We start from the raw sequence: 27157 nt of genomic DNA, 5'->3' as shown, positions 1-27157 counted from the left end.
TTTGGTGCTACTAAAAATGCTAATAAACTTTACACATACATTTTCAGAACTTATGTGATCACAAAATTCAGACACACACAGCAGAAGCGTTCAGTTTGAGGAGTTCTTCCTGCACCTCTTGATAGTAACAGTGTACCAAAATGAGAATCCATTAAAGTTTTTCTTCAAAATTCAGTCAGATTAGTAATTCTGCTGATGCAGAAAGTTACTGAACTGGAAGCATGTGGAAAAACAGAATTCCTCAATATGTTTATGTAAAACACCTAAAATCTATGGCACATGAGAAGTAATGCATCATCATCATTTTCTGTTACTAACGTGGCTTGAAGGAATGAGGGTAAGACTCTAGAACTTCTTTGGACTTACGTGTGGTTTTCAAACTGAAGACTTTACCTTATCTTGGCCATGTCCACCAGTATTTTATTTGTTGCCAACACAGCCGGAGGAATATCCTTCTCACTGGCTAGCTTCTGTCTGGCTGCCAGCAGCTTGCCATATAGAACAGTCTGTAAAGAACAAAGCCAAAGTATGAATACATGTAAGACATTACTTTAAAGAACACTTTAAGTCAAGGACTTAGATGTGATTAAAGTATGGGAAGAAAACGTCTACATGAGAAAGCAAACTACAGCCCAAAAATAAAACAGATAAGCAGTCAGAATCTAAACCATATCCACACATAATGTTTAATTATCATCAAGGACTCCAGTTCTAGGCACCTTCCTAAAGTTTAGTGTAACAGCTGAAAAATCCAATTTAACAGCAGTTTCTCTGGTTGACACTTTGGAGGGACAAGGAATGGTCTCTAGGAATGTGTTAGACGTATACAAGCACAATTTAAATGCATTTCTTACACAAGCAGATGCCCTGTTTAATAGACTTACGTGCAGTTCCTTCTCTCTGGACGAAACAGCAGGTTCTGGAGACTTCAGTTTGATTGGTGACTGCACCAGGTCACTATTAAATTTAAAAATAAAATAAAACGTGATATTCATATTCCTATTAGATCAACGTATCAATTCACTTTGTACCGGCTCTGCTCTGCTGAGATTGGTAGGTTTGGGAGTCCAAGTGTATATGAGCCAGCCAGACCTGTGGTCTCAGCCTGTCTAGTTGTCATTTGCATTAAAACACATCTGCACAGACACAGAGTCCACACTGGAGTTATCCTGGTATAACTACAGCAGTATAATTATAGCAGTATAGCTATGCTGCTAAATTTCTCCATTTAGGCTATGTCCACACTGCGCCCCTTACAACAGCCTGGCTGGGCCACGACAGCCACACCGTTGTGAGGGGCGCAGAAACAAATGATTCTTACATTTTATATTATCCTGATCCATCCAAAAAATGTATCACATTTCCAAGTTATCAAAAAATAGAAACTAAGCAAAAACCAAGTGACCTGGAATAAATAAAAGTTATTTATAGCCTGGTTTTTAATTAATGTTTGTTATGTTTATTTCCCTTGCATTTGGATTTAAAATATCAACAAATGAAAATGTGTCTTAATTTTAGAGATTAAACACACCCCTAAAATCAAACCCAAAACAGACTTAATTAACTCTGCATTTAAAAAGGCTCATGGACTTGTATTGTGCAGAAAACAAGGCCTGTTAAGATTTTTGAACAGTTCTGGTCTACTTAATTGTATGATACAAATGTTCAGTTACTGGTTCAGTTCAGGTAATCAGCAATAAAAGTATTTTATAGTCACTTTTTTAAAATTAATGTGGGATGTTTTAAAGAGCCATTTAACACACTGAAACCCTACCTACTTCAGCGCATAACCTAACTTACATTTTGTGACATTTTAGCATGTCATGTGAGGCAAAATTAAAAGTGTTTAGCTAATTTACCTATCAAAATTATTTGCTCTCTTAATGCTGTTTTACCAGTCTTTCAGACAGACAGATTATGCCATGTTTCTTAAAGGTTAAATGAAGTCTGGCATCCGTACAGCACTTATTTTCACACTAATGATTTGAGACATTGAAACAAAAAGTTAAGTTTACACCACAGACTTACTTTCTTCTCTGACAGTTGCTCTACAGATACCACCTTCACAACACAGGAAAGAATGAATAAGTAGAGAAAGAGATATGAGTAGAAATAATTTAGTCCATTGTACCTTTCATTTGAGAAATTGCCTCTTGTAGAAATTTTACTTGCTCCTTGATAAGAAAACATTTCCTGCAAATACGTCTGTTAAAAAAAAAAAAAAAGTCAGAAAATCAAAGAAGGTATCCACATTTTTCCCCTTACCAATATTAACAGTAAAATATTCATTTGCATTTTTATACCAATTTGTTTAAAAGGTATTCAGTGAAGGAAGGGATCAATTTTTTTCAAAACACACTACAGTCTGTTGCATAACGGAAAAATTCTTTCCTCTTTGTACCCGGCATCCCTCTAGTACATTATTACAAATAGACACCATACATGAGTAAAAAGCAGATGTGTGTTACAGTATGTTGATCCTCATTAGAAAACAGATTTAAAGTTTCTAACCTTAGTCACAGTATAAGAGGAAATTGTAATAAAACAACAATTTACAGAATCAATGAACAAACACTTTATATAAACAAGTCACTATGGTAAAATATGTGCATGTTAAGAAAAACGGAGAAAATCTAACAAATTTAGAAGTAAGGTTCCCTCTCAGCCCCTTGCACTAATGTAGGCATTGGAGTTTCACCCCATTTTCTGAAACCCCTTAGAAACTGTAGTGGCGGTCTTTACATTTAGTTTAATCCCAGATAAATAACTTAATCCAGAGTTATGGCTGAGATTGCACTATAGACAGTGTTACTGCTGTTTCTCATTCCCCCATTCCATGTCATCTGTAAACATTTAGATTACAAAATCCCGAGGAAGGGATTGTGATTTTCCATGTCTTTTGTGAAGTAGGTAGTGCATATTTGGGTTTTAACACTACACTTCACATTCACACATTAATGTGTTCAGTGTACCAATTATTTTGTTCACCACACAACTATCATACAAATGATTTGTAAATCCTATATTCTGTGCTGCTTTACTGTGCATCTTAAGCTTTCAAATATGTGGAGAAGACTTTATAGCTAGACATACTGATCTGTTAGCTCACGTGCCCGTCACTGAAAAGAATAATGAAGTGTATGATGAGTAATATTTTTCACAAATACAGACCTGTTTCTCTGGTGTCAGCTTTATTGACCTTGTATCTGGTGAATGTGGTCCTGCAACCGAAGTTATCTGTCTATGGCTGTAAGAAAATGAATTCAAATGTATTCAAAACATATAAAAAAATAACCACGCTGACATGAAGGCTGACATTTCAAAATACACCTGGGGAGAGGATGGTTTCAGAATACAAAGAGCAAAGAAGGGTAACGGGTGCGTGACCTTCCTCAGAAGATTTTGAAATTGCTTGTCGTCATCAGGGGGTGACAGTGAAGCCAATGCAACTCCTTGTCTGGCGATGAAGATGACAATCCTGTTGGAGCTGGTGGAGCCACAGGATCCTGTGTTATGGTTCCTCCTCTTCCTCCATTAGTTCTTAAGGAGGTTCATGATATTCTCTGCATGGAGAGGGCTGTCTAGACTCTCAGTGGGATCACAGAGATTTGGGATGTCACATATATGGATCCCATAGCCCCAGTAAGGCCAGTGTGACAGGTAATATGGAAACTGGGGTAGTCCCCAAGGAGGAGGGAACCATTGATACCATTGATTCTGAGGAGCGTAGTCCCTCTTATGCAAGCAAGACTGTGCGCAAGAGACACGCCCTCTCCACCCCACAAAAAAAACCTTAGTGCAGAAACCTCCTCCTTGGCGCAGGCAGTCTCCAGTAGCAGGATTCACATATTTGTTCTCCCAACATAAAAGTGACACATGCATAATATATATGGCTGTAGTTACCTTTGGGGGTGAGGTTTCCTTAGATATAGTTCTTCACTGGGCTGTAGCAGAAGGGTCCGACACAACTCAGTCCTAGCTTTACAGAGCCAGTCTCTACCCTGTGGGATACAGACAAAGTCACTCAACTTTACATTCCCAAAAGAAACCTCTGACAGGAAGGTTTTACAACAAGATTACCTTCTTAGTCAGCTCACACAGAGTTGCAAATCTGCTTTGACAGGAAACTTCTTTAAGGAAACCTTCAATGATGAGCTGTCGGCCCAAAGCCTTCCACCAATTCTCTGGCCAGTCCTTTCCACTACCAAAGAGAGCGTGAGTTCGGTACTTGTCTGGGAGACGCTGGGAATTCTGAAATCATTCAAACATTTTGGTCAGACTCCTCAATTCCTAGAAAAGCTACTCCACCATGACTGGTAAAGCACAGAAATAGTCATGCAGTCCTGTACGAATATAAGCCATCATTACTAAAATGAGGAACTGAAAGCTGAAGAAGACTGAAAATGCCAGAACTATGGGAGAACCCCTCCAAACATGATAATATATTTGGCAGAATCATTTAATACCCATTAAAAATGGCTGAATTTGAAACTGTTGAATCTGAATCCTTCCCTTTGTTCGTTGTTAGAGCAAGGGCCACGCCAATGTACCTCACTGCTGTCACTTGGAGTGACGACAGGGTACTTTCCTCTGTGCCTATTGTGACAAAGTTCCTCCTCTATCTTGGTGGGTCCTGAGCTTATTGACGGATTTTCTTGCCTCAAAGATTCACCATGTGGGTTGGGGAACAGCCCGGAGACCTTCCCCTCTGGAAGAACCCACAGTCCAGGTCAATTGGTAGGTTTGGGGGGAACCCGGGCGCACCCTCTACTCCGGGTTCAGCCCAGGGCCCTGTGGACTGCAGCTGTCTATAGTGCCTCCTGTAACAGCTGCATGACAGCTACAACTCCCTGGGCTACTTCCCCATGGCCTCCTCCAAACACCTTCCTTTTTCTCACCACAGGACCTTCCTCCTGGTGTCTGATAACGCTTGTGCTCCTCAGTCCTCCAGCAGCACACCCTCTCACTCTCAGCTCCTTGCGCCTCTTGCTCCCAGCTCCTCACACTCCCACCACAAACTGAAGTGAGCTCCTTTTTAAAACGTAGGTGCCCTGATTAGCCTGCCTTAATTGATTTTAGCAGCTTCTTCTTAATTGGCTCCAGGTGTCCTAATTAGCCTGCCTGAACTGGTTCTAGCAGGTTCCTGATTATTCTAGTGCAGCCCCTGCTCTGGTCACTCAGGGAACAGAAAACTACTCATTCAGTGACCAGTATATTTGCCCTCTACCAGACTCCTGTACCCCACTGGTCTGGGTCTGTCACACTATTCATTCCACTTCGGGGCCTTCTGCCAAGACTGCCTAAGGACTGTGGCCACAATTTGCTCATCTGATAGGATCCAGGGCCACCACTCCCGCTAGCATCTCCTGAACCCAGTACAGAGAAGATCCCCAATTCTGAAAGCACAAGGATCCAGGTTGCATCTTTCTTCCCTCCTCCCCTTGGGTGGACTGCAGAGAAGAGCCAGTCAGAGACTCCAGGTGGTACGGGCAGAAGCAGCCAAAACAGGGACTGCTGCACTGGGGGAGGGGGGGAACAGAGTAAAATGAGGCCCAGCAGGGGCCACCCTTCTCCCAGCGCCCTTCTGGACCCAGAACGGTGCAGGGGAGATGCTACATGCACACTCTGGGGGCACTAGACCCACTGGCTGTGGCCTCAGCAAGCCAGCAGGCAAAATGGGGATGGGTGGGGCAGGGTTTGAAGGCAGCGCAGCCGAGGAGAGGTTTAAGGAAGGTTTGAAGGTGGATAATGAGGTAACTCTTCCCAAGCATGATGGGCAGCATGGGAGGAAGCATGAAGGCGCTTGTTTGAAAACTTAACAAGTGGATGATGGAAGCTGACATCATGGCCCAACTGAAGCTGTCGTCAACATCCTGATAGTGAATATGAGATACTAGGTCAGGGGCAACAGAGTGCGAAGGGCCGTGAAAGTGAAGCCACGCAGCTTATGTTCGATGCGCTAGAGAAGGGAGAGCCAGTGGAGGGATTCCAAGAGAGAAGTGACTTGGTCAAAGTGATGGGCTAGGAAAATGATCCATGCAGCAGCATTCTCAATGTATCAAGACAGCATTTGTCAAGGCCCGAGAGAAAGATGCTGCAGTAATCAAGGTGTGAGATGATGGGAGCTTGGCTGAGAGTTTAGCTGTGCGGATGGACAGGAAAGGCCATATCTTAGACCTGTTATGCAGAAACAATAGGCAAGATTTAGGCATATCCCAGATGTGAAGATCTAGAGTGGTCTGAATTGAAGATGGCGCCCAGGTTACAGGTCTGAGTGACAGGCAGGATGCTGGTGTTGTCCACAGTGATCGAGAAAGGAGGTGACATTTCCTGGTACAGGCTAGGGTCTCCTACTCCTTGTTAGCTCCTATTCATTCCTGCTATCATCTGTATCTGGGATGAGTGCAGGCTAAGAGCAGACCTAGTGGTCTGTGATGGTAAAATGATGGCGCACCAGGTCTCTAGGGAGTAGCGTCATTCCATTCTCCAGGAGACTGAGTCAAGGGCTAGTTGTGTGGAGGGCAGAATTGACACAGGGGAGTATCACAGACGAAGGACTCTGTGGGTGACGTGTGCCAGTTCCTGCACTAGAGAGAGAAAAGGAGAAAGGCACCTCCTCTGCGATATATCTGCACCACAGTCATTCATGCCTTTGACATCCAAACTGAACTACTTCAACGAGCCTACTTGCATCTTGACTATCTTCAGCCATGGCAGACTGCATGCACATACCTGCTTATTTAGTGATCCCTGCCATGTGCAGCAGATCTCACCTGCGCTCTGCAAACTGTACTGTCCACCTACCTATTTGCTTCTGGGTACAATGCAAGGCGCTGACTTTTATCTACAAAAGCCCTCTAGGGTATGTGTTTCAGATACCTCACAGAGTCTCTCCCCCAATGCAACATCTTCAGACAAAAGCGACAAAGAGTCCTGTGGCACCTTATAGACTAACAGAAGTATTGGAGCATCTTCAGACAGTTCAGACATTTGTGCTGTCCCCAGATTTGAACCTTGAGGCACTGGAAGCAGAATATTCTCAATGGAGACAGAGTAGTTCTTCCGAGGGTTGACCTTTGGTCTATTGGTTGTTTCAATTTTTAAATGGTTGTATATGTGCCCAGAAGGAAAACCGGGAGCATTTTTACAAAAGTTAAGCAAACAAAACAAAAAAATCTGTAAATGCATACATACATCAAATCACAGGACTATCAAACAACATAAGACACATTCCTGAATTCCCTATCTGGTCCCCAGAAGAGAGATTGTATTCCAGGAGCAGCTTGCTCCATTAAGCACTCTGTCAAAAATTGAGAACTCCCCTGTCCTAATCTGAGATTAGCCACAAAAGAGATGAAAGTGGCCTTGCTTAAAGGCACATGTGCCGACCGAGGAGTGGAGTTCCAGTGGAACTCAAACACCAGACAGCAGAAGTCACAGAATCAGAGAAATTTAGGACGGAAAAGGACCCTGAACAATTTCTGGGGAAAAGGGACACTTAATCAATTGTGAATTAGGTAACTGCACGGAGCACCACATTTATGTGACGCTGCTGAGATCACTGAAATGTGTGTTTTATACTTTTTTGCCAGTCTTTCATATTGTCACATTGAGATACCTTCATTCAATTCTTTTTTCTTGCTGATGCTTGCTAGTTCTTTATCTCTTATATTTGATACAATTCATATGCATAAAACATACTGGAAATCTGGCTGTTGATCTGCAGATCCAATTTTGCAAACAAAATTGGAATGAATCACAGACATTTGTGTTCCTGATTTTGTTTTTGTAATGCCTTCATTTAAACTTTTTCCATTTATGGATTTTTGAAGTTTAAAAAGAATGGTATTTTATTTACAGGTACTATACCATATAAATTATTCTCTAACATATATATAGTAAGGATATGTAATGTGCAATACTTACTTTCAGGAAGTGCTCACTGAAAACAATACTTACATTTAAAATACATAAAAATGTGTAATACAATGAATTTTTCAACTAGAGTTTTACAAGATATTGCCATATAAATAGGACTAACAGTATTTCAACTGTAATTAGCTGGAACAATGACTAACAACTTAGATATTATTAAATATTAGAATTATGACTAAAAAGTATTCACATGAGTGGCCACAAAGATTTTGGAGCCTAGAGTATCTCACAATAAAAAAGTATCCACATTATTTCAGTTTATTAATGTGGTCATGTTCTAAAGTTGCATATTTTTCTAGCAGCGGTGGTATAAAATTTCAGTCAAGGCAACTTCTTAATTTGAAGCTTCCCAGGAGGACTTGTTCAGTACCATATGCTGACTCAGTTTTCAAATAATAGGTGAAATCTGATCTCTCTTGTGACCCACCTGAAGTCTGTCTAGGAGCCCACCTGTACCTATTTGTTATGAAACGACACTGCTAGGTTAAATAAAATCCAAGCCAACACAATTCTTCATGAACTTCACACAAACCTTTTAAAGTATTTAGATATCTTATGGTGATAAGGATGGGTTATTTCCTAGGATTTTCTAGGATATTTAGCCTTATTACACAACTTTCAAAGTCTTATGAACACCTTTTACAAAAAATAGAAACATTATAGACAGCAGTTGAGCTGAGGTTTACAGCTGGAGATAATTTTCATTACCATTTACATTGCTGTTTGGGGTAGCCTGCAACTTTCACATTATAAAGCCTTCTAACTTAAAAAACAAAACAAAATAAAAAAAACAGAGGCATATAAATTGTGATCCGGATATTTTATTAAGTATATCAATGCCAAGTTTTTAACATGAGTTATTCCTAATAAAGGGAAAAATTTAATCAAGTATTTCCCTACTATTAACAAATAATTTTCTTCCAAGCTAAAAACACTCTTTTTCAAAATGTTTGTTTTGTGATTGTCTTCATATTTCATTCTTCAGTGATTATTTTCCCCATAATGTTTAAAAAGTCTTTACATGTAAAGATCTGTATAAATCATTCAATGCGCTTTGCTTCAACCCCACCCACCAGATTAAGTCAGCAAGACAAAAGTGCTCATTAACACAAGCATAATCTTCTACTCTACTCAATCATCAGTCAACAGGCTAGCTACTTTGAAATGTAGAGAACGGAAAGAGGTATTCTCCCTTCACTGTAAACAAACAACTCCTTTTAGTGTTAATGGAAGTTACACACCTGCATGGAGAGAGGAATACCTCCTCCCATTAGAAAAGTATTTCAGTTGCTATAAACAATACAAGAGATTAAATTGCAAATAAAATGTTCACAGGTAGTGGAAAAGTTTCGATAACCCCTCCAGTATTCGAGGTTACTGCCACTTGTTCAAAAGTTGACTATAAACAATCCAGAAAGAGACAGTCTAGAGGTTTAGAGGCAGCTCAATACACTGCTAAGTACAGGATCTTAGTTTGGATCCAAGCTCTTTGGCCAGAAAGGGCTGGGGATGTTGAATGTTTAACCTTTAGAAAAAGGAGCCTAAAATCGTGAACTCTTTTGGGCAGAGACCATCAACTTATTCATTGTACACAGTAAGGGCCCTGGTCTATAGACACTGCTGCAATACAAATAATCCATCATAATAATAAAGAGCAGCTCCAGGGCTAACACATCAGTGCTACTGAATTAGTCTGTTCAGCCTCTCTCTAGAGGAAGGCTCACTACACTATAAGACTGGCCTTTGCTGGGGTTGGGGAGAGAGGTACTATTAAGTGAAACGTGTGTGTTGTTTCTGGGAGCAGGAAGAGGGGTGTTATCACAGGAATGCTATCCCTCCACCCCAAAAATACACAAGGAATTTTAAACACACTTACAGATCCTCGGAGAAACATAACCGGAACTCTAGTTCCAAACTTCTCGTCTAAGGCCTTCACTGCAGACATCAGCTGGTACGCTTGCGGACCGAAGTCCTGCAAACTCTCTTCTGTGTCACTGTTAATAGTGCAGCAATGGGTTCTAACATGCACAAGAAAACAAAGAGTAACTGCCAAGTGCTAAACACTCAGAAATAAGGGGCGTTATTTATTAAAATATAGTTAAAAATATAAAGCGTATGCTTGAATTACAGCTTTTACCTTTAATTATGCAATTAAATATACCTTTAAATGCAAAAATCTAGTGTTCAAGATACAAAAGTCAAAATTCCATGAGGTAAAACTGTGTTGGCAACACTAACTTGTGCCTGAAGACCTGTAGCAGAGTTAGCACTGTGTGAACAACTCTTAACCCTTTGAACATCTTGAGTATTCTAGTATGTTACCCAACAGCTTTCAAGTTGCTTTTACACTACTTTTTGTATTTAACTACCATGGGGCTAGGGAAGTCCTGAGATACCAGTTTTATGTGGATTGTAGCCACAGTTCTCCTCAGGTACATGGGGGAAAAAAAACACCAGAAAAAATTAAAAGCAGGTCATTTGGTGGGAGTGGGGAGGGCTATATCTCCCAAACAACCGCAAAATTAACACAAACTTAAGCCAAGACCTTTTACTGGCATTGAAATTGTAAAGCCAATGTGACTTTGCATGTAGATTTAGGGCACAATGAAAAATCATCTCTAAAATAAAATTCTGCTCTAATCATAACTACAGTGCAGCTAAGGGATTATCCCATAATTTGGGAACGGACAGGAAGCATAGCTGAACTGATTACTTTCTTCTGAGAGCAGCATTAGTACATCTAGATCGGTGGTTTTCAAACTTTTTTTCTGGCGACCCAGTTGAAGAAAATTGTTGATGCCCACGACCCAACGGAGCTGGGGATGAGATGTTTGGGAGTGGGGGTGAGAGCTGCGAGGTGGGGCCGGGAATGAGGGCTTTAGAGTGTGGGAGGGGGCCTCTGGGCTGGGGTAGGGGGTTGGGGTGCATGAGGGGGTCAGGGCTCTGGGCTGAGGGTGCAGGCTCTGGGGTGGAGCCAGGGATGAGGGACTTGGGGTGCAGGAAGGGGCTCCGGGTTTGGGGGGGGGCTCAGGGTTGGGGCAGGGGATTGGGGCACAGGCTTACCTCGGGTGGCTCCTGGTCAGCAGCACAGCGGGGGTGCTAAAGCAGGCTTCCTGCCTGTCCTGGCACCGCGGACCGCTCTGTGCCCCGGAAGTGGGCAGCAGCAGATCCGGCTCCTAAGCAGAGGCGTGCAAGCAGCTCCACATGGCTCTCGCCTGCAGGCACCACCCCACACAGCTCCCATTGGCCGGTTCCCAGCCAATGGGAGTGCGGAGCCGGTGCTCAGGGCGAGGGCAGCGTGCAGAGCCCCGTGGCCCCCCGCCTAGGAGCCAGACTTGCTGCTGGCCACTTCTGGGGCGCAGTGCGATGTCAGAACCGGTAGGGGGTAGCCTGCCTTAGCCAGGAAGCACCACCGACAGGACTTTTAACAGCTCGGTTGGCGGTGCTGACCAGAGCCTTTGCAACCCAGTGCCTTACATTCTGCAACTCAGTACTGGGTTGCGACCTGCAGTTTGAAAATCACTGATCTACATGCCTTATACCAGAATTCTTACACTGCCAGGGAATACAGACACACAATCTACTACAAGTTCAAAAATGAAAGACATTTCTACTCCTATTGATGTTATTCAAACATGTAGTGGTCTTATCCTTCCTTGAACATATGTCCCATTAATGTTGATATTAGTTACATGCATATGTCAAGTAGCAATAGGAGACTAAATCCCATCAAACAGCAGAGTTAAGAACACCTTACTAGATGCCTAAAAAGCCACAGTCAAGGAAGAAGACTGTGCTGGTTAAAAAAACAACCTGGTTTATAGCAAATGGATGAAAGGGGAAGTTGATAGTAATGAATATAAGTCAGAAGTTAGGAATTGTAGAAAATTGATAAGGGAAGTAAAAGGCCACAAGGAGAAATGTATGACCAGCAGAGTTAAGGACAATTAGAAGAATTTTTTTAAATATAGTTGGCAAAAAAAGAATCCTGAGAATGATATTGGTCCTCTGCTGGTTGGAAATGGTAGAATTATGAGTAATGCAGAAAAGACAGAAGTGTTCAAAAATATTTCTGATCTGTATTTGGTGAAAAAACTGATTATTAGTCTAATCAGATGGTGATGACACTACTCTTTTCACTCCACTAATATCTCAGGAGGAAATTAGACATTTTTAATCACCAGGTCCAGATAACTCGCATGCAAGCGTTTTAAAAGAGCTGGCAGAGGAGCTTGCTGGACCATTAATGTTGATTTTCAATAAGTCTCAGCGCACTGGGGAAGTTCCAGGAGACTGGAAGAAACCTAATGTTGTGCCAATTTTTTTAAAAGGATAAATGGGATGACCTGGGTAATTAGAGGCAAGTTGGTCTGACATCAATCCCAGGAAAGATAATGGAGTGACTGATAAAGGACTCGATTAATAAAGAGTTAAAGGAGGGTAATGTTGATTTGCATTAGTTACATGGATTTACGCAAAATAGGTCCTGCCAAACTAATTTAATGTCTTTTTTTGACGAGATTACAAGGTTGGTTGATAAAGGTAACAGTGTTGATGTAATATACTTAGACTACTGTAAAGCGTTTGACCTGGCCCTGCATGACATTTTGATTAAAAACTCGAAAGATATAAAATTAACATGCCACATTAAATGGATTAACAACTGGCTAAATGATAGATCTCAAATGTAAACAAACAGGGAATAGTCATTGGGCAGGTGTGTTTCCAGTGGGGTCCAACAGGGATCAGTTCTTGGCCCTATGCTAATTTAACATTTTATCAGTGACCTGGAAAAAAACAAAATCATCACGGATAAAGATGACACACAAGTTGGGGGAGTGGTAAATAATCAAGACAAGTCACTGATACAGAGTGACTTAGATCGCTTTGTATCCTGGGCACAAGCAAACAATATGAGTTTTAATAGCGCTAAATGTCAGTGCATACATCTAGGATCAAAGAATATAGGCCATACTTGCAGAATGGAGGACTCAAACCTGGGAGGCAGTGACTCTGAAAACAATTTGGGGGTTGTGGTGGATAATCAGCTAAACGTGAGCTCCCAGTGTGATGCTGTGGCCAAAAGAGCTAATGCAATTCTGGGATGCATAAGCAGGTTAATCTTGCGTAGGAGCAGAGAGGTTATTTTACCACTCTATTTGGCACTGGTGTGACCACTGATGGAATATTGTGTCTAATTCTGGTGCCCACAATTCAAGAAAGATGTTGATAAATTGGAGAGGGTGTTGAGAAGAGCCAGGAGAATGATTAAAGGATTAGAAAACCTGCCTTAGTGACAGACTCAGAAAGCTCAATCTATTTAGCTTAACAAAGAGAAGGTTAAGGGGTGACTTGATCACAGTCTATATGTACCTACATGGGGAACCAATATTTAATACTGGCTCTTCAATCCAGCAGAGAAAGGTATAACACAGTTGTTTTCAAATTTTTTGTATTGGTGATCCCTTTCGCACAGCAAGCTTGTGAGTGTGCCCCCCACTTATAAATTAAAAACCGGGGGGAGTGAAGGGAGGAATTTAATTTAATGGTGGCTTGGGGCTGACAGCCCCATGGAGCTGACAGCTCGGGACCCCCATGTAACCATCTTGCGACTCCCTGAGGGGTCAGGACCCCCAGTTTGAGAACCCCTGGTGTAACATGATCCAATGGCTGAAAACTGCAGCTAGACAAATTCAGACTGGAATTACGCTCACTTTTTGACAGTGAGCGTAATTAACCATTGAAACAACTTACCAAAGGTCGTGGTAGATTCTCCATCACTGACCATTTTAAATCAAGATTTAAACGATCTCCTAAAAGACCTGTTCTAGGAATCATTTTGTAGAAGTTCTATGGCCTGTGTTATACAGCAGGTCGGACAAGATGACCACAAACGGTCACTTGTGGCTTTGAAATCTATGACAGTCAAGCAGTATAAAAAAATTTGCTGGCACACACAGCTTTTAAACTTTCTTCAGAATTAATTCTGTGAGGCAGATACCAAAGATTTTAAAAGGTGTGAAACGTAACATTTATTTTACAGTCTTCAGGAGTATTGCAATAAGTCACTTAAAAAAAATAAAAACATTTTAATAGCCGCAGTGATCTTTTGTTACAGGCTTTACTACAATCTAGGATTTGGTGTGGTGCATATGCATTGCCTCCTGTCACACTCCAGTACCGAGATGATAAGCCTATAACTACAGACCCTGCTGTTCAAACACAAAAGCAAATTTCAGGAGGCTTTTTGTATTGATCAGAATACTCACAAACATAAGTGCACAAAAAAACCAGAATATTTTATTAGGAGAAATTACTGATGTACTTATTTTCATTTGTCTTGTATGTTATAGGGAAGATAGATAGTCTAAACACTGTAGTCTTTAGGGAGGAACATTTACCTGGACCGGCAATTATCACAGCATTTTTCTGTTCCCATGATGCCAGAGGAGGCCTTCCGGAGTTGTTTGTCTTCAAAATGAGACAAGATGATTCTACCCACGGGAACATTGAGAATTAAATAAAAGAACAAGAATTTACACGTTAAATTCATTGCAAAAAAAACAATGAGTTGAAATCATCATCATTAATTGATTCACCTGGGAGCCAATTATTTGCACTTGATTTCACCAGAGACAAGGACGTTTGTTTTTAAAAAGTAAATCAGAAGTTCTCATGCTGGTATTTAATTATGCAAAAGATGGTAAATATCACTTTTTAAAATAAAATTGCATTTTTGCAAAGCATTTAAGTTATGTAGCTACATCTTCAGCTGTGACTGAACGGCAATGGCCAATACGAATTGCGTACTGTGGACTTACAGAAAATGTGCAGTAAAATATAATACTCACTTTCTCCTGCAGCTGTTTGAGTTAAGGTACTTCTCTATCTTTGCCGCCATCTTTAATTTGTATAGTCGGAATCCTTCATTACGTATCTCATTTAAAAGATATCTGCCGTTAAAACAAAAAACAAATAAGCTTAAACACTTGTCCACAAGTTTCTCTTTGAACTAATAGTGACAGCACAGTACCTACCACATTCAACCTATTTCACACACAGCAGTGGTTCTCAATCTGTAGTTGGACAGTGCTCCACAAAAAGTCTTTCCCTACAGCACAACACACTAAACCTTCAAGATCCCTGCAAGGGGAAGGGGGAGGCAGATGGAGATGGACATGAGAGAGACCTTTCTATCATCTTCCTTTCTGTGGGTGTCTTTGTAAGAGAAACACTGACATACCATCAGTGGGAACTAGACTAAGGGATTGCAAGGATGGTGCACTAACTATCTAGAAGTCCAAGCCTGAACAGGTCAGTTTTAGGGAAAGACTGAATTCATGTTGCTTTTAAGTATATGTTTTCCAAAAATAACAACAGGCCCTGTACTTAGCATTCTAACCGCTACCTTCCTTCACATCATGGACCCTCTCAGGGAAGTGGGGTGGGACGAAGCAGAGGACTGCTGGACGCATACTGTGTTCCTGGAGGATATCATTGCATAACAAATGTTTTCACATATATTAAGTGAAGGCATCATATAGCAAAACAACAGCGTATCTTCGCTACCGGCAAACATTTTAAACCCGCCCCCTCCTGCTCATTCATGATAATAAATTCTGGCTACAGAATGAACAAGTTTCCTATGACCCCAGGCTGTTTCCAATACTATACCTGTTAAAAGTCATATCAGCTGCAGTCCAAAATACGTAACAAGAAGCAGGAAGCCCATCACGGCCAGCCCTTCCAATTTCTTGGTAGTAGGATTCCATTTCCTTAGGGGCACCATAATGAATAACTCTCCGGATGTCTGCTTTATTGATACCCATTCCAAAGGCCACCGTAGCCACAATGCACTGGGAAATAATCATAACATACATGTTTAGCTGTAAAAATATGTCTAAACCTCTACTAATGCCAACACAGTGTGTAATGACTTTTGTGCCACGGATTCAAATTCAGCCTAAAGTTTAGTAGCTTCAAAATCACACTCAGCTTCTATACTGCTGTCAGTAAGGAGTCATGTATGGGTCGCAGCATAAGCACATCATTAATCACAGTCATAATGAGTCAGCAGACTTAGAATGCTTAGAGCAGGGGATGAGAAGTTAGGAACACTGGGTTCAACCACCAATAGAACAAGTCACTGTAACTTTTGGTGATTGAGATTATCCATATAGAATACACATATACACATTTTTACTCCCGAGGGCATTCTGTGCCAAAAAATTAAAAAGTCTGCACACACTTCTGCAAGTTTTGTCAATAAATAAATGCAGAGGCTCCAGCATGGCAGTGGGGAGCACAGGCCACTGGCTGCACGAAGGTGGGAGATCACCCTACAGCCTCCCTATTCCTTCCCCACCGGGGACACGGACTCAGCGGTGAGGCTACATCCGACTCCAACACAGCACAAGGCCTAGGCCTGCCCCAGAAACACCCTGGGGCCCTGCCCCTCTGTGCCAGGTACGGGGCAGGCAGCTCAACCAGGCAGGATCCAAGTGTGGAGGGGCTCAGTGTGGAGGGATCCAGGTGTGGGGTGAGAGGATTTGTATGGGACAATCTGGGTGCAGGCAGCTCATTGGGGGGTTTAGGTGTGGGGGGATCTGGATGCACACAGGCTCATTGGGGGGTTTCCAGGTACAGGGGCAATGGGACTCTGCCGGGGCTTCCAGGTGAAGGTGGTTGGGGCTCAGCGGAGAGGTCTTGGGGTCTCAATGGAGGGATCTGGGTACTGGGGGAGGGGGGCTTGGTGGGGTGGGCGTCTGGGTGCAGCTAGTTGGCAGTCAGTAGTGTGGGAGTTTGAGTGCAGGGAGCTCAGTTGGGGTGGTCGGGGTGCAGGGGTGGGGGCTCCAGATGCAGGGTTTGAGGTTCAATGGGAGTGAGGTTTAGGTTTGGAGGACTAGGGTGGTTCTGGATGGACTGGGGGAGGCTTGGCAGGGGTGTCCGGGTATGAGAAGTTTGGATGCATGGGGGTTGGGTGTATGGGGGAGCAGCTCCCCATGCAGTGACCCCTCCCCCCACATCTGAGGAGCGATGGTGGGAGGAAGCAAGGGAGGATGCGGAGCTTCCTGAAGCTGAGGGAGGTTTCTGGGGGTGGGTCTGACACAGCCCCAGCCACTCCTTGCAGGGGAAGAGGAAGTCCCGTCCTCTCCTGCCTCCAGCCCAGCCAGGTCTAGCAGCTGATCTCGGCTCAGGGTAGGAGCCACTGGCTGGGGTGTCCCCAACCCCGCAGTGATTTACCTCTCCGCCGGCTGCTCCGGGTGCCTGAAACAGTGTACCTGCACTGCTAGGGAGTGGTGCGTGACTGCTCTTGCAGCTTCCCTTTGCTTCCCTGTCAGAAAGTCATTTTTCTGTGGGGGACATGAATTCTGCGCACGTGCAGTGGCACACAATTCCCCAGGAGTAACAAATACATGTTTGCACAGCTCTTTCAGATAAGAGACGTAATAAAAATGACCTGCAACTTTATATTTTCCTCTAAGAGCGAAAGAGAGACTCATCAGGGCAAAGAGGTTGAAATACTAAAAGTCAATCTTTAAAAGCAGCAAGCTATAATTGTTTCTTGTGCACGTGTGATACAGCAGCGATTTGGTAAGCATAGTGAAAGCAAACTTGCAGTTGATTGTTTATCACAGATTTCTGATCACTGTTGTACTAATTTAGATGTGATATATGGACTAAGGGTGTTAACATAAACCAGTTACTGTCGAACATTAAACAGTGTTAAACAAGGTCCACGGCTTGGAATGCAGAGACCTCAGCGTGCTTGGCACCATGGCAAATAAACTATTAAAAAAATCTTTTAAACCTTTTATTAAAAAGAGACAGAAAAGGAAAAACAGTTAAAGCATTTGAAATATAAAGTATTAAATAAGGTTTTCATGTTAACATCTCTTGTTCCCTTTCCATTTAGCTGTGGACAGTTTTTAGAAGGAAAACACCCTCCTCCCCACATTGTTTGACAGTCTCTTAGATAGGATCAATGGTAGTAATAACTGTACTTTTGGGGAAAAAAGAGAAGTTAGTTCAGATGGGCTGATGATGTCGCTGTTACGGCTGTACAGCCAGGACAGACTGAAGTATTTGAGGACGAAGTGTATGTTTAAGATCTTTATAAAGTAAACGAGGTTAACACAAAGGTCAGAAATTATGTCACTGTAGACAGACTGTGGAAGCCAAAGGATAGTTTCTTGCCCATAATAAAGGTACAAAGTAAATTTGAAAAAAAGAGACTGATATTTCAAAATTCTCTCACTCTGTACATGTCAAAGGAATAACTAACCCATTTCCTACAGAACATCATCCTGTAGTACGAATTTATACCTGAATTTCATCTCTCATGAACCTGTGATGAACGTCTTTCCTTGCTTTGATTCCCATGCCAGCATCGGTATGTGCCACAGGACAAGTTTAATTTCACCAGCTCAGCAGCTACTTGTTCAGTGATCTTCCTTGAAGGGCAATAAACGATAGTGGGTCCTTCAAACTCATATGCAGAGCTAAGGAAAATAGTAATACAATAAATAAACATGCTGTAAATGATAAGGAGGCCACTTGTGAACCACACGTTCAACATCTGACTCAACAGACTAAGGGCTGCCAGGCTGTAGATTTTGCAGCAAGTCTTCATTATCCTGGGCACTAGCAGCTTCAAAATCTGCATTATTCTTCTCATCTATTTTAATATGTTCTCTCTAGGGGGCAGATATCTAGCTGATTTAAACCGTCACCATTCCATAGCCTTCTATGCAGCTATGACAATTAACACCCGCTAAGGATCTCTTCCGGGGGGGGGGGGGATAGCTCAGTGGTTTGAGCATTGGCCTACTAAACCCAGGGTTGAGAGTTCAATCCTTCAGGGGGCCACTTAGGGATCTGGAGCAAAAATCAGTACTTAGTCCTGCTAGTGAAGGCAGGGGGCTGGACTCGATGACCTTTCGAGGTCCCTTCCAGTTCTATGAGATAGGTATATCTCAATATAATATATTTTATTATTATTTTCCTGGATTCTTGGCCAGGTTAAGAATCTTGTCAGACACAAAGAGGTTCAGAAAAGATAAAATCTCTTCCATTTCTATAGTATTTGTTACCTGAAAGATTCTAAACATTTACCAACATCATATATTGTTGCCACATTATAACTCTCCTGGGTGATGTTCTGTCTAGTGCACTTCTTGTGTGAATCACAGTACTAATTTCAGCAAAAACAATGAGGAGTCCTTGTGGCACCTTAGAGACTAACCAATTTATTTGGGCATAGGCTTTTGTGGACTAAAACCCACTTCATCGGATGCATGGAGTGGAAAATACAGTAGGGTATAAATACACAGCATATGAAAAGATGGGCGTTGCCTTACCAAGTGGGGGGGGGGGGCGGGGGAGGATCAGTGCTACTCCCATCTTTTCACATGCTGTGTACTTATACCCTACTGTATCTTCCACTCTATCTATCTGAGGAAGTGGGTTTTAGCCCACAAAAGTTTATGCCCAAATAAATTGGTTAGTCTCTAAGGTGCCACAAGTACTCTCGTTCTTTTTGCTGATACAGACTAACACGGCTACCACTCTGTAACCTAGTACTATTTTCAGATACACTTGCTGTGATTGAGGGTGCCAAGCATTTTAAAAAGAGACAAAAACTTGTGAAATCTTTTCTCCCTGGCAGGCAGCCTATGGCCCACCTCCCTCAATTCACTCCCCTTCTTTTCACCAGGCACGCTCCCCGCCCCCAATCCCCTTCTACACATACATCTCCTCGCTCCAACCCGCCCAGCCTGGTACCCTCCTGCCCGCCCGCAACCCCCAGTTATACACACAACCCCTCGCTCCAACCCGCCCAGCCTGGTACCCTCCTGCCCGCCCGCAACCCCAAGTTATACACACAACCCCTCGCTCCAACCCGCCCAGCCTGGCACCCTCCCGCCTGCCCGCAACCCTCAGCTATACACACAACCCCTCGCTCCAACCCGCCCAGCCTGGCACCCTCCCGCTGCCCACAACCCCCAGCTATACACACAACCCCTCGCTCCAACCCGCCCAGCCTGGCACCCTCCCGCCTGCAACCCCCAGTTATACACACAACCCCTCGCTCCAACCCGCCCAGCCTGGCACCCTCCTGCCTGCCTGCAACCCCCAGCTATACACACAACCCCTCGCTCCAACCCGCCCAGCCTGGCACCCTCCCGCCTGCCCACAACCCCCAGCTATACACACAACCCCTCGCTCCAACCAGCCCAGCTTGGCACCCTTCTCTTTCCCCCCACTGCACACATTCTCATTCCAATCCACTCAGCCTGCCACCCTTCACCTACATCTGCTCATATCAACAGCTCTCATTTTTTTGTGAACAAACCAAACCCTCCCCTGAAAATAAAATACAATAAACAAACAGAAATAGCAGACACAAATAGCTATATGTTGCCCATATGAATGGAATCACAACACAACAGTAGTGACCCATCAGCACTACAGAGACTGCCATTGAAACCCAACCTTCTCCTGCCCACCCTACATACGTATCATGCTTTCATTTTGGTGTTTGTGTATCTGTAAGTCAATAAAAAAAAAAAAAAAAGAAGAGACTGTCCGTGCCAGCCTACCTGTAAGGAACACATTTGGAATTTTTCATTTCCAGCCAGGCAAATGAAAACGCAATGCTAGAAATCAAAATCGTCACTCTGAATTTGAGCATAATCCTAGTCTTTTTTTCCCCACATAATATGGTTTAGAAGGTAATCCACTATACAGCTAAATATTAGCATTTGCATTGCACTAATGCCAAGATTAGTGCCCCTGTACGCTGGGCACTGTACAAACACAGCAAGAGACTATCCATGCCCTGTAGAACTTATTAAATAGACGACACAAATGGTGGGAGGAAGAAAGGCAGAGACATGAAATGATTTGCCCAAGATCACACAGCAGTTCAGCAGCAGAGCCAGGAAGAGAACCTAGTCTCCTGGTCCCAGTCCAGTCCAAGTCCACTTTGTTATTCTTGGTTTTGACCCCCAGTCTGGCACACCTTTGATAATATCTGAGATACAACAGCAGCAGGTGACAGAACAAGCAAGCTAGTAAAGTCTCACCTTTCCTTTTTAATAAGGAACTGTTTTAAATCCTGAAAGATACGTCCAGTTTTCGTCCAACTTCTAAGTATAGGTTAGGTCGGTCAAAACTAGTACATGTGACCTGAGGATTCTTTAGGGTTAGACAGCGCACTATGTCTTCTCTAACTGAAGGGCTCGCTGTCGCAGTTAAAGCAACAATAGGAACCTGAAATGAAAAGCAGAGAGAAATGAAGGAAAAAACAAAAACTGAGACACGTCATTCTTGCTTTTTTTTTTTTATTATTGTGATTCAAAGTTAAGGAAAAAATGGGATGAGACTAGATATCCTGATCTGCTTAAAGTCCCTGGAAAATTGTATGCTTCTGAAGAATACAGACAATATTATACTTCCCAGAGTTTTTTATTGTCACAAATAAATATATTTTAGCTATCCTTCCATAAAAGCAAATGGACATTCACCTGTCTACATGGGGGAAACAGAAACTATATTTAAACATATATTTTTTTCAAACTGGATTTGGACAATTATCTTTACATTACAGTTTCTTCAACAGGATTACACAAATTTTCAAATATGGGTGCCTAAAGTTAGATACCTTAGGACAAGATCTTTAGAAATAGGTGCCAAAAGTTAGGCCCTTAAGTCCATATTTCAGTCACCTACGGTTAGGATTTTCAAAGATGCCTATGTGACCAGAAGTCAATGAGATCTGTGCTTCTAAGTCAGTGGGGTGCTTTTCAAAATCCCACCCGTAGGCTCCTGAATCCATATTTAGGCACCTAAATTGAGGCTCCTATTTTTGAAAAATTTTGGCACTTAGTCTGTGTTTTATCACCTAAATAAATGGCATAATTTTCAAAAGCACCAGAACTCCAGGATACACAAATTTGAAAGTATGGTGCCATAATGAATAAGATGTTTTAAGTCTAGCACCTGAGTGAAAAAAAACTAATCCTGCTTGAATGGTGGGAGCCCATGTATCAGTACCTACATACAGACCAATATTTTCCCCATGACTAAAATGTGTCCTTTTCCAAAAAGGTTACAAAAACATCACTAAGGGTCTGCATATTGACAGCCATTCACTGCATTAATATAAATGTGAATACATTATAAATCAAGTTCTTCCATCAGATGCACACACACACTTCCATCGCCTTTGAACTGAAGTAGAACATGTAGGTACCTATATCTGAAAGCATATTTCATCGCTATGAAGGCTTGAAAAGTGGCCACACTAATTTACATGGCACAGGAGTATTTCAGGGCACACAATATATCTGGTGTGCATTCTGGTTTTATTCAAATTTCTCAGTGCTTCAAGCATGTCTAAAGAAGAGCAATGTCAGGAAAAAAAATCATAACCCTACTAGAAAAATTTACTTTTAAAACATAATTTACAACATCCTTTTTTATCTTATTTACAAATGAGCTATACCCTGGAGCCTCACCGAAGGGAGCACTTTCTTTAACGAACCCAAAGTCCTAAATGAATTTCTGAAGTCATGGCCCCACTCTGAAATACAATGAGCCTCATCGACCGCTATCAGCGTGATACCTGGGGTTGGGGGGGGGAGGGGGAACACAAAAAATGAACACAAAAGTTATATAATGTTACACTGATTTAGGAAAGGATACCAAATGTTCTAGAAAATAAAAATCTCCTTTACTGAAGTTAAACTTTACAGTGAAGTCTGATCAGCCCTTGGATACTATGCAGATGGGAGCCCTGATAATTCCAGAGAAAGGTACAATTAGTTTGTGTGGGTTTCTAAAATGGCTTCTAGCGTAATGACCAGTGGAAATCCATTTTCACACTAACCTCTTTTAATACGAAGCCACGAGAGATTTCACAGACCTTCCCCCTCTGCTCTACTTTTCCCTTCACCATGTCCCTGGCCTTCAAGCCCACTGCTCATAAGATGTGTGTCACATCAGCTCCCCCCTTCTACATAGCAAGGCATGTTTCCTCTCTCCTTTGGTGCCAATAAAGACGTCAGGCCAGTTTGCTAATCTTCATCAAACAATTCTGTTTCCTTGGCAGTGAAATAAGGCCTGAGAATCCCAGGATTTCTCCAATCCTCTTAAGAGGTCATGTGAGTATAGGTAAATCTGATGGGAGAGGAACTTCTAAAGCAACTCTTCATACTAACACATGCATCACATATTATGGTTTGAACCATCACTCTGTCTCTGCAACCACTGCTTTTATCAACCTGTTATATAAAGGACTCTGCAATTTAAGGGCCGTGTCCTGGAGGTACCAAGCAGACTCAAATCCTATTGATTCCAATGGCTTTCAAGACGCTTATTGCATCTCCCAACACTGGGCACTAAATTGGGGAAATCACAAAAATTGTTTGAAGTTTGAATGATTTTGAGTTGTCCTGATGGTCACTTGGGGCATTAGCTGCATTACTGTGTTTAGTAAGAAAAATAGTTTAGTAGCCACAATACTCGTACTGCATGCATACTTCTGAGAATGTTGAGTGCATGTTCTGAAAAGCCTACACTGATCCTTCTATTATCCCTGTTCTTAGCAGCTGGTATTTCATGCAGAATGAACATTATGCGCCCTCGCTATATCTATCTCTCTATATAGTGATTATCTTAATGTTATTGTAACAGAGTCTGCTGACACCAGTCAGTGGGGATTGCCATAATGGCCTCTGAACTTGCTGTTAGTGTTGAGAAACAGTGCTGAAAAATTCTCAAAACAGGATATATTAAACAAATACAGAGAAAAAAATATTAACACACATCACTGGTAGGACCTTTGAATAAAAACAACGTAATCCAATTGCTACTCCTAGAGGGATTCTGCACCAAAAAATTCTACTCACAATATTTTAAAATTCTGCCAAATGCTGCTCCGGCTGTCAGCCCCGTGCAGGGCAAGTGTGGCTAGGGCTGTCAGCCCCGGGCGGATAGGGCTCCGGCTGTCAACCCCACACCTGGTGAGGCTTGGGCTGTCAACGGGAGCCCCGCCATGCGCAGGGCTGACAGTGGGAGCCTTGCTATGTGCGGGGCTGAAATTTGTGATTTTCATCAACTGGAAACATTTTGATGGAAATCACAAATTCTGCGTGAAAAACTAAAATTCTGCAAGGAACAGTAATTCTGTGCCAATTGTGCTGTGGCGCAGAATTCCCCCAGGAGTAAATTCCCCACAACTCCCAAAATTAACCTATCACAACATACCAATGGTTTGGTCGAGTTCCTGAAGTAGCGGTAAGTTCCCCGAGCAGAACTCTGGAGTTATATACACAACTCTATAGTGGCCCCTACAAAATTGGGAAAATACATTGTCATATGCAGCAGATGAAAGAGATCCCTAACAATCCATCCAACTGAAATGAAAGAGTGCATCAGATAAGATGAAGGTGGGGACAATACAGAGAGGTTGTGAACAGGGACCATGAGAGGAAACGAATGATGCAGCGAGAGGGCAGAGAGAATAGAAACAAAAGAGGGAAGGCGGGAAGAGAAAGAGGAAAGGAATTTCTTAGATTTTAAGGCCAAAAGGGGCTATTATGACCATCTAGTCTGATCTCCTGCATAGCCCAGGCCAGAGAATCTCACTCAGATTCCTGCATTCAGCTCAGTAACCTGTGGCTGAGTTAAAGAGGTAGAAAGAGATATCCAAACTTGATTTAAAGACTCCAGAGGGGAAAAGAAGATAAGCTCAAATATTAAATAAAACAGAACAGTGACACTGAAAGGGAAATAGATTGACAGACAAAGGAAAAGTCAGTCATAGGCTGTGCAGGAAGCAATGCATACATTTGCCTAACACTCTCCAACTTTAGGCCCTGTTTTTAGTTGCTTATAACTTTCCCAAACTTTAACCATTCAGACTGAAATTTTCCCAGGCCAGTTGTCTGCCGCAGGCTGAATTTTCTGGAATGGTTTAGTTCAAATAGTTCAACCACTTCTGAGAAGGAGATTAGAAAAAAAATTGCCCATGTTAAAAAAAAAATACAACTATTTTAATTGAACTTCAAGTGTCTTCATGCTTTGGAGCAGGGACTGGAAATTTGGTGCAGGGGATGATGATGTCACTCCAGTGTCAGATATGCCTTCTGCCATCCCCAGGAAAGTCTCCCCAAGTTTGGTCAAGTTATGAGCTTCTGAAAATCTCAGAAGAAATCTCTGCCACTCAGCAGAGGTGAGAAACTGGCAGCATTACTCTCCAAAGGGTCTGAACTTTGACGGGAGGACTCCTGCCTCACACTGAGAAAGCAGGACGATCAGCAAGTTATCTTAAGTGCCTATACACAAATGCAAGAAGTCTGAGAAATAAGCAGGGAGAACTGGAAGTCCTGGCACAGTCAAGGAATTATGATGTGATTGGAATAACAGAGACTGGTTGGAATAACTCACATGACTGGAGTACTGTCATGGATAGATATAAACTGTTCAGGAAGGAGAGGCAGGGCAGAAAAGGTGGGGGAGTGGGACTGTATGTAAGAGAGCAGTATGACTGCTCAGAGCTCCGGTATGAAACTGCAGAAAAACCTGAGAGTCTCTGGATTAAGTTTAGAAGTGAGAGCAACAAGGGTGATGTCGTGGTGGGAGTCTGCTATAGACCAGTAGACCAGGGGGAGGAAGTGGACAAGGCTTTCTTCAGGCAACTAACAGAAGTTACTAGCTCACAGGCCCTGGTTCTCATGGGGGACTTCAATCACCCCGATATCTGCTGGGAGAACAATACAGCAGTGCACAGACAATCCAGGAAGTTTTTGGAAAGTGTAGGGGACAATTTCCTGATGCAAGTGCTGGAGGAACCAACTAGGGGCAGAGCTCTTCTTGGCCTGCCGCTCACAAACAGGGAAGAATTAGTAGGGGAAGCAAAAGTGGATGGGAACCTGGGAGGCAGTGACCATGAGATGGTCGAGTTCAGGATCCTGACACAAGGAAGAAAGGAGAGCAGCAGAATACGGACCCTGGACTTCAGAAAAGCAGACTGACTCCCTCAGGGAACTGATGGGCAGGATCCCCTGGGAGAATAACGTGACGGGGAAAGAAGTCCAGGAGAGCTGGCTGTATTTTAAAGAATCCTTATTGAGGTTGCAGGAACAAACCATCCCGATTTGTAGAAAGAATAGTAAATATGGGAGGTGACCAGCTTGGCTTAACAGTGAAATCCTTGCTATCTTAAACACAAAAAAGAAGCTTACAAGAAGTAGAAGATTGGACAAATGACGAGGGAGGAGTATAAAAATATTGCTCAGGCATGCAGGAGTGAAATCCGGAAGGCCAAATCACACTTAGAGTTGCAGCTAGCAAGGGATGTTAAGAGTAACAAGAAGGGTTTCTACAGGTATGTTAGCAACAAGAAGGAGGTCAGGGAAAGTGTGGGCCCCTTACTAATGGGGGAGGCAAACTAGTGACAGAGGATGTGGAAAAAGGTAATGTACTCAATGCTTTTTTTGCCTCTGTCTTCACAAACAAGGTCAGCTCCCAGACTACTGCACTGGGCAGCACAGTATGGGGAGGAGGTGACCAGCCCTCTGTGGAGAAAGAAATGGTTCAGGACTATTTAGAAAAGCTGGACAAGCACAAGTCCATGGGGCCGGATGCACTGCATCCAAGGGTGCTAAAGGAGTTGGCGGATGTGATTGCAGAGACATTGGCCATTATCTTTGAAAACTCATGGCGATTGGGGAAGGTCCCGGATGACTGGAAAAAGGCTAATGTAGTGCCCATCTTTAAAAAAGGGAAGAAGGAGGATCCGGGGAACTACAGGCCAGTCAGCCTCACCTCAGTCCCTGGAAAAATCATGGAGCAGGTCCTCAAGGAATCAATTTTGAAGCACTTAGAGGAGAGGAAAGTGATCAGGAACAGTCAGCATGGATTCACCAAGGGCAAGTCATGCCTGACTCACCTAATTGCCTTCTATGAGGAGATAACTGGGTCTGTGGATGAGGGGAAAGCAGTGGATGTGTTATTCCTTGACCTTAGCAAAGCTTTTGATATGGTCTCCCACAGTATTCTTGCCAGCAAGTTAAAGAAGTATGGGCTGGATGAATGGACTATAAGGTGGATAGAAAGCTGGCTAGATCATCAGGCTCAACGGGTAGTGATCAATGGCTCCATGTCTAGTCAGCAGCCGGTATCAAGAGGAGTGCCCCAACGGTCAGTGCTGGGG

The 27157-nt window shown here is 42.8% G+C and overlaps 1 protein-coding gene across 1 annotated transcript in view; it reads right to left on the bottom strand.

The window, feature by feature from the left end:
* Nucleotides 1–27157, bottom strand: part of WRN (WRN RecQ like helicase) — a 100212-nt gene that overhangs the window by 26645 nt on the left and 46410 nt on the right. The window contains 16 exon segments of the mRNA XM_065597447.1: nt 394–506; nt 885–957; nt 2132–2205; nt 3172–3247; nt 3904–4001; nt 4081–4251; nt 9812–9953; nt 14337–14429; nt 14787–14888; nt 15610–15791; nt 18262–18324; nt 18326–18437; nt 21024–21075; nt 21078–21210; nt 22458–22564; nt 24208–24290. Of these exon segments, the coding sequence (XP_065453519.1) occupies nt 394–506; nt 885–957; nt 2132–2205; nt 3172–3247; nt 3904–4001; nt 4081–4251; nt 9812–9953; nt 14337–14429; nt 14787–14888; nt 15610–15791; nt 18262–18324; nt 18326–18437; nt 21024–21075; nt 21078–21210; nt 22458–22564; nt 24208–24290 (1674 nt within the window).

The sequence above is a fragment of the Chrysemys picta genome, chromosome 5, assembly GCF_011386835.1.
Source record: "Chrysemys picta bellii isolate R12L10 chromosome 5, ASM1138683v2, whole genome shotgun sequence".
Lineage (NCBI taxonomy): Eukaryota > Metazoa > Chordata > Testudines > Emydidae > Chrysemys > Chrysemys picta.
This window is presented reverse-complemented; position numbering and strand designations above follow the sequence as displayed.